Source organism: Bison bison, unplaced genomic scaffold (assembly GCF_000754665.1).
Source record: "Bison bison bison isolate TAMUID 2011002044 unplaced genomic scaffold, Bison_UMD1.0 scf7180017864213, whole genome shotgun sequence".
Taxonomy (NCBI): Eukaryota; Metazoa; Chordata; class Mammalia; order Artiodactyla; family Bovidae; genus Bison; species Bison bison.
This window is the reverse complement of record NW_011494785.1, coordinates 3,614,889-3,622,831: the sequence shown is the minus strand read 5'-3', so window position 1 is coordinate 3,622,831 and position 7,943 is coordinate 3,614,889. Positions and strand designations below refer to the sequence as shown.

Genomic DNA, 7,943 nt, shown 5'->3' with positions numbered 1-7,943 from the left:
TGGGGTGGGATTGACTCTGTCATATTTCCCAGCCCCTGATAAGTCCCTTTCAGAAATGAATGAAGGGAGTAAACTGAGTCTTTAAGAGTGATTCTTCTGCGGGTCATACAGTTGAGGCAGAAGTGGATCAGATCAAGAGCTGTGAGTGGTGAGCGCATACGTTTGGGGAGAATTCCATCAGAAGTGGAGGAACCGAATGGAACTCCTTTTGCTGAGAGGAGGACCGAGTGCATCCTTTGGGGGGGATCTGGGATGTGAGTGAGGAGAGGTGGGGGCGGGGACCGTGGCACCAATTAGGAAATGAAATGCTAGGAACCAGATTCGCCACTGCAGGTGAAGAATGAGGCTGCTTTCTTTTGGATAAAAACAGACGTTCGAGTTTGCACTTGATACCGCAAAACAAGTCATTTCCTCCTTCTACGCGTTTGCTGAGGTCTGCTGTGTATGGCAATGGCAGGTGGGAGGGGCAGCAGAGGAGGCTGCTCCTCCAGAGGCAGTTGGGCGTGGAGGGTCACCAGTCCGGGGAGAGAGTGTCTAGGCCTGTGGGTTGAGGGGCTAGAACCTTAGATGTTGAGCCAGAGGAAAGGCCCTTTCATCAGGAAAGTCGGGGACTGTTCCTGGAGGAGGTGACAGCGGGGGCTGGAAGGACATGGGACAACACCCGAGAGCAGGCAGAGGAGGCACCCAGCAAAGTCGGGCAGGAGGGAGCAGGCGTGTGCCAGGGAGGGCTCAGACATGACAAGGCTGTGGCCTGGAGCGTGAGCTTTCCCAGGAGGGCTGCGTGACCCACACGTGTGCGTCATTCATGTGTAGAGCACACCACAGTTTAAAGAGGATGCTTGGCTCATGGGAAAGGAGTCCTGTGGGCCTTGAAAGATGGGGAAGTAGGGAACAAAGAACGTAGAGGACCCCAGTTCTAGGCCCAGGCTGGGGAGGAGTGCCTTGGCTCCCCACCCCTCCTCACCTCCGGGGCAGAAGGGAGGGTGGGTGAGGGGAGCCAGGCCCAGGAGAGGGTCTCACCTTGCAGTTGACCAGAAGCGCTGACCTCTTGGGCTTGCTGGTCTTCGTCCTGCTCTCCTGGCCGTGGATCGGGGCCTGTGCCCGGGGAGGCTCCCCCTGAGGCCGGCCCGGGCTCCCCTCCACCACCAGGCGCCTCTGGATCACGCTGTGTGGCTGCTGCTCCATCACAAAATGTGGAGATGCTGAACCCCAGTGCCTGGTCTGCTCGGTCCCCCAGCTCACAAGTCCCATGCTCTCCTGCCAGCCCTGCCCCTGGCCTGAGTCTCCCGGGAGTAAGAAGGGGCAGAAGCTTCCCCAAGGGTCCCAGCGGTCAGATCATGATAGCAGAGCAAGCCCCAGCATCAAATCATGCTGGTTTCCAGGACTCCAATGGATAGCTCAGTGATGGAGAGATGCGGGATAGGGGAGGGGTCCGTCCTGAGTTAGACGTGACCTTGCAGGCACTGGTGTGATGCTAGGAGGCAGGTGGCAATTCTGTCTCCTGTCTACAACACAAATCTGGGGACATTTTTTCTTTTTTCCTTCCTCTGACCCCATTCTTCCATGGGATACAGATCCCAGGGTTGACAGTGTGATGACAAGAAGTCAAAGAAACAAGAACAAGAAGGAAAGTCCCAATCTTCTTCACGAGGAAGCTGGGAGCCATCCTCCCGTCCTTCACCCACAGCCACGCCGCCCTGTCCAGCCACTTCTCAGTTCCACCAGTTTCGCTTCCCGTGTTTACAGCCCACCTTGCCTTCTGTTACTGACTCATTCAGCACAGCTCTCCCGCATTCCTGGGATGCCTCCATTAGTCCATAAGAACCTGCCTCTCGAATCCACCTGCTCAAAGCCAGGGATTCTCTGAGACTGTGCTACTCGAAGTGCCGTCCTCAGATCAGCAGCTTTACTGTCACCCATTAGAAGCACAGAATCACGACCTACTGAATCGGAACCTTGTTTTAACAAGATGTGCAAATAACCCGTGTGAACCTTGTTTTAACAAGACGTGCAAATGACCCACATGCGCAGGAAAGTTTGAGAAGCGCAAAGCAACCCATCAGACTAAACCTGTCCCTCCCTTGCATGAAATCCATCAGAGGGACCTCCCTGGTGGTCCAGTGGCTAAGACTCTGCGCTCCCAATGCAGGAGACCTGGGTTCAATTCCTGGTCAGGGAACTAGAGTTCACATGCTGCAAACGATACCACATGTCACAATGAAGAATTGGCACAATCAAATAAAAATTTTTTAATATTAAAAAAAAAAATTCATCAGAGCCTGCCTCTCCCCACTTTGCTTGCCTGGAAGCGACAGCCTGGTGAGCTGGCCACTGCCTCATCTCCCTCTGCTGCCCTGCCTGGGCCAGGCTGTCGAGGCCTCTGCCCCTGCTCATCCCTCCTCCTGAAAGTCCTCACCCTTCTGTAGGCCAGCCTGGGTAACAGGCTCAACTCACTTGTTCAGAAACTGCTCTCCGGAGGGAGGCTTTGATTTTCAGCCTGGGGTTCCAAGAGTATACTGTCATCCAGGCAGGGTTCACCTCCTCCAGGAAGCCCTCTCTGACCTCTTTGCGTTCTTCTGTCCACACACCATGCAGGGGCAGTGTTGCATCTCTTGTCCCCTGCACCCTGTCATGCATCTCACCGCTGTTTTCTGCCCTTGAGGTCAGGTCTGTAACTCACTCCTCTTTATATCCCAGGGCTCGGCTCTGCATACAGTAGGCACTCAATAAATGCCCACCGAAGAATGACTGTGTCCCTCTAAGCTCCACACATGATTCCTCACCTGCCCTCCTTCCATGAGAGCCTGGGACTGTTTTTCTACCCTGGGCTTAATGAGGCCCTTGAGGCTACTCCTGCCGGCAGGCTGCCAGCAGAAAGCCCAGCTCTGGGAAAAGTGGCGGCGAGCGCTGGGAGCGGCTGGGAAGGGCGGCCCGCCCACCTTTCCCACGAGGGGCACAAGCTCTGATCCGACTCCCATACAGCGTGCTCCAGAGTCACCCAGGGAGGGAGACAGGGTCCCCCTAACTGCTGTGTCTTCACTCCCCAAGCCACACAAGATAACTGCTCCAGATCAATTTGAGAGGTCCTGCGGGCAGAAGGCCGAATCTCCATGTTGGAACAGCAGTGTTACTAGAGCCCCTTTGCCAGGGCTGAACAGATGAAGATGGGCCGATGAGAGCCGAGAACCTGCTTCCCTGCTCCCTTGGGGTCTCAGCTGTGCACGCTGCTAGCAAGGCCATTCTCTGAACTGAAATCTCAGCCTGCTCACTTTTCCCTTGAGTGGGGGCGCTGTTGGGCCGGGTTCCTGGAGGGGGAACATTTGGCTGTGAGGGATGTGGAAAGGGAGGGCTGGTTCAGGAAAAGAAGTGAGGGACAGTGTCTGGCTCCAGGTTTCTGGGAAGAGGGGACTGCTGGAGTGGCCTGAGGTCACCCGGAAATAGCCTCAAATATCTCCCCTTGCGGGAGTCCCTCCTCTCCAATCCCCTGCCTACTAGGTGAGAGAGGCGACAGGGTGCCCCCAGCCCTTCTACAGAAGCTCTCTTCTCTCCTGAGCCAGAGGCCAGAGCCATCTCTTCTTCTCTGGACCCCGTGAGCCTCACTTTCTCTCTCAGGCTAAATGGAGGAGTAAGAGTAACTGGAGAAGGGACTTCCCTGGGAGTCCAGCAGCTAAGACTCTGTGCTCCCAATGCAGGGGGCCCAGGTTCAATCCCTGGTAGGGGACCTAGAGCCCACCTGCTGCATGCCACAGCTAAGACCCGGCGCAGCCAAAATAAACAAACATTAAAAACAGAAGAGTAGCTGGAGGAATAACAGCCTTTAGACGGCGCTCCCTATTTCCCAGGCACTGTGCTAAGCCCTTTACAGGTTTAGCTGCTGTAACCCTGACATTCTCTATGAGCTACAACCTGTTATTTTTATCGTCATGTAACAGATGAAGAAACCAAGGCTCAGAGACAGAAAGTAACTTGCCCAAGATGCCAAGTGCTGGAGCCAGGATCTGAACCCAAGATTCCAGGCTCTGCAGAAGCCCACACTTTCAGCCCTTCCCTCTGTCAGAGCGGGGAGCTGGGGGGAGCGAGCGTATGCAGCTGTCCCCTGACTCACCCACCCCTTGGGGGGTGCTCCCTGACCCAGTATCCTTGGTGGGTGGGCGGGGAGGGGGTGCACAGCTACTGCAGAGGGATGGAAGGAAAGGAGCCTGGAAGGGCCACATCAACTGGGAGGGACCGGGGGGCCCTGAGGAGCCGGGTGCCCAGGCCAGAGCCATGGGAAATGCTGGTGTTCTAGCACGGGTAAAGGCGACAGGCAATGAATGTCCAGTCCCCGTGTGCCTGGACCTGTGGTTTTGGGAGAGGAGTGAATCACAGCCTTGAACCCACCGGTTCTCCGGGCCCAGCAGTAAACAGCCCCCTGCAAGCCTCTGCTCTAACCGGTGCTCTTCACCTCCCTGGAGGGAAGCTTGGAGCTCTCTAGGGAAGCTGAACAATAGATAGGGTCCCCCAGAGCCACCAACCCATGGCAACAGCCCGGTGAGGAGCCAGGAATGGTCAAGGTGAACCCACAAGTCAGAGCCGCCTCCCCCCACCCCAGGGGCAGGCAGGTGTCTGGAGGCTTGGGGTCTTCACCCTCCCAGCAGAGCCAGAGAAGGTGGGGGTCCCAGCTCCCCCGGGGGAGGGGAGGGGAGAGGGCAGCCTCACCCAGTCCTTGGAGGTGCCAAGCCTCTTGAGGCCGTCCAGGGGCAGCAGGTCGGCCGAGTCCTTGTGCAGGAACTGGGTGGCCTGTCTGAGCCGGCCGCTGCTGCCTCAGCCGAGCTCGGCCCCGAAGCTCTGCCTCCCGGCCCCTGTCCCCAGCGTCGCCCTCCTCCCGCGGGGCCTCCGGCCTGATGCTCATGGCCCCCTTGGGGCGGGCCGGGGGCTCTTGAGTGGTCCTGCCCTCCGTGCTCCCTGCCTCTGCAGCCCCTGCTGCGTCCCGGCGGCAGCTCTCCTGACCGGAGGGTCGTCTCGGCGGGAAGAAGAGAGGAAATAAATAACGTGCAGGAGCAGCCGCGTCAGACACCAATTTCCAGAGCTTGCAGTAGAGGGAGTGGGGCTCCGGCTGGAAAAACCCAGCCCTGGAGGGGGTGGGGGGGAGTGGTGGTTGGCAGGGCTGCAGCTGGTAGGCTCTGCAGCATCTCTAACTCTGGGGTCCTGGCCGTAGTGGGCGGTGGAGGAGTGTGTGAGTGTGTGCGTGCGTGTGTGGCTGAGGGGGTGAATGTGTGCTGTAAACTGTCAGGGTATCTGTGCCAGGTGGTTGGAAATGCAGCATGTGTCAGTGTGCAGGGGCAGGCGTGAGATGCAGGACAAATATCCCTGGGCATGTGTCTCCTGGGTTTCCCGGCCGTGCCCTCCACCTGGGGTTATCTGCAGCCCCAGGGTGGGGTGCAGGCCAACACCTGGGGTGCAGGTTTGGAACAGGGAGGTCCAGCATTACATTTGTCTCAACAGGGAGCCTCTCCCCTTCTGGGTCTCAACCTTTCAGCATCCTTTGCTCCTTTACTCTGGGTCCTGGGTTCCAGGGTTGGCAAGAGCAGCTCTGAATCTTCCCACAAGTAGGGCCCCAGCTTCCCCTTCCCCTTTATGTAAGGCTCACTGAGTCTGGCTCTTTTTTTTTTTTTTTCTTTTTAATTTTGGCTGTGTTGGGTCTTAGTTGCAGCATGCATGATCTTAGCTGTGTCGTGTGGGATCTTTCATTGCGGCTCATGGACTCTCTAGTTGCGGAGTGAGGCCTTCAGTAGTTCCAGCCAGCGGGCTTAGTTGCTCTGTGGCATGTGGGATCTTAGTTCCCCGACCAGGGATTGAATCCACAACCCCCACACTGGAAGAGAGAGAGAGCCTTGGTGCTCAGTGGTGTCTGGCTCTTTGCAACCCCATAGACAGTAACCCCCCAGGCTCCTCTGTCCATGGGATTCTCCATGTAAGAAAACTAGAGTGGGTTGCCGTTTCCTCCTCCAGGGGATCTTCCCGACCCAGGGATCGAACTCGAGTCTTCCGTCCTGGCAGATGGATTCTTTACCGATGTGCCACCTGGGAAGCCTTCTACATTGCAAGGCAAATTCTTAACCACTGTACCACCCGGGAAATCCCCTAGCTGTTTTTAAAACAGTTATAATTCAAACATGCAGAAAGTTATAAGGCATAAACAATATCCTTTACTCCTCATCTCATTAAAAAAGAAAAAAAAAACTGCCACAAACATATGTGAAGCTCCCTGGGTGCCTCTGCTCCCCAGATGACATTTGCTCTGGCATCTGGGGCTTCTCCTTCCTCTCTTCAAGCACATAGGTATGTGTATATCCTAAGCAGTGTCATTTCACATTGTCTGACCCACTGTAGACATCCTTCTGCAATTTAAAAAAAATCTTTTTAGGTATGTGGGATCTTCACTCCCCCATTAGGGATTGAACCCACACCCTCTGCATTGGTAGCTCGGAGTCTTAGCCACTGGGCGGCTGGGGAAGTCCCAGTTTGCTCTTTCTTGCTTATTATTTTATTGGTGAGATTCACCCATGGGCTGCTGCTGCTGCTAAGTCACTTCAGTCGTGTCCGACTCTGTGTGACCCCATAGATGGCAGCCCACCAGGCTCCCCCGTTCCTGGGATTCTCCAGGCAAGAACACTGGAGTGGGTTGCCATTTCCTTCTCCAGTGCATGAAAGTGAAAAGTGAAAGTGAAGTCGCTCAGTCGTATCTGACCCTTAGCGACCCCATGGACTGCAGCCTACCAGGCTCCTCCGTCCATGGGATTTTCCAGGCAAGAGTACTGGAGTAGGGTGCCATCTCCTTCTCCACACCCATGGGCTAATTCTCTTTAATTGCTGTATAGTATTTCTCTAGTGAATACATCACATTTAGGAAGTTTAGGTTATTTTTCATTTTTACAAACAAAGATGCTGTGAACATTTCTTGCACCTGTCTCTTGGGGTACACCTGTAAGCATTCCTGGGAGTGGGATTGCTGGGGCATCAGATATACATCTTGCCTCTTTTGACATGATGCCAAATTACCCTCCAAAGTGTTTGTACCAACCGGCACTCCATCAGCAGCAGATGGGGTTCCTTGGCTTCACTTCCTTGTCACCACTTGGTATCAGACTTTTCCTTTTTAATTTATTTGGCTGCCCCAGGTCTTAGTGGTGGCACTCAGGTTCTCTAGTTGCCATATGTGTGCTCTAGTTCCCTGATCAGGGATGGAGCCTGCACCCCCTGCACTGGGAGCACAGTGTCTTGGCCACTGGGCCTCCAGGGAAGTCCATTCTCAGACTTTGTAGAGCCCTGATGCATCTGCCATCAGATTTTTCTCTCCAGCCTTTTGTCCCCACCATCCCTGGCACGCCCTGGTCAAGGTTCTGCTGACTTGTGTAGGATACTCAAAGGGTGAGTCTTGACCTGGGCCCTGCTCCCTGGGGCTCGATCCCATCCAGGCAACACAGAGGCACATGCCCATTCAGACCAGGCAGACATTCCCCTGCCCCACTGTGGACCACGCCTCCTTGAGGCACTTTGCAACCACGACAATTACATTATGATCCCCACTTACAGACGAGATGTTAGGGGTTCAATTGTGTCCCCCCCAATCCATGTGTTAATGGCCCAACCTCTAGGGAGTTTCTCAGGTGGTGCTTGCTAGTGGTAAAGAACTTGTCTGCCAATGCAGGAGACATAAGAGACAGGTTTGATCCCTGGGTAGGGGAGATCCCCTGGAGGAGGGCACAGCAACACACTCCAGTATTCTTGCCTGGAGAATCCCATGGACAGAGGAGCTTGGTGGGCTACAGTCCATAGGATCGCAAAAAGTTGAACATGACTAAGTGACTTAAAATGCAGGCACGCACACAACCCCTAGGACCTCAGAATGTAACCTTATTTAGAGATAGGATCTTTATAGAGATAGTCAAGTTAAGATGAGG

General features: G+C 55.1%; 1 protein-coding gene across 1 annotated transcript in view; it reads right to left on the bottom strand.

Annotated features, from left to right (window-relative positions):
- The window catches only part of LOC104992348 (nuclear receptor-interacting protein 2-like), a 27,189-nt gene that overhangs the window by 3,038 nt on the left and 16,208 nt on the right, over positions 1–7,943 (bottom strand). Inside the window, 3 exon segments of the mRNA XM_010845209.1 lie at positions 1,021–1,176; positions 4,699–4,791; positions 4,793–5,162. Of these exon segments, the coding sequence (XP_010843511.1) occupies positions 1,021–1,176; positions 4,699–4,791; positions 4,793–5,162 (619 nt within the window).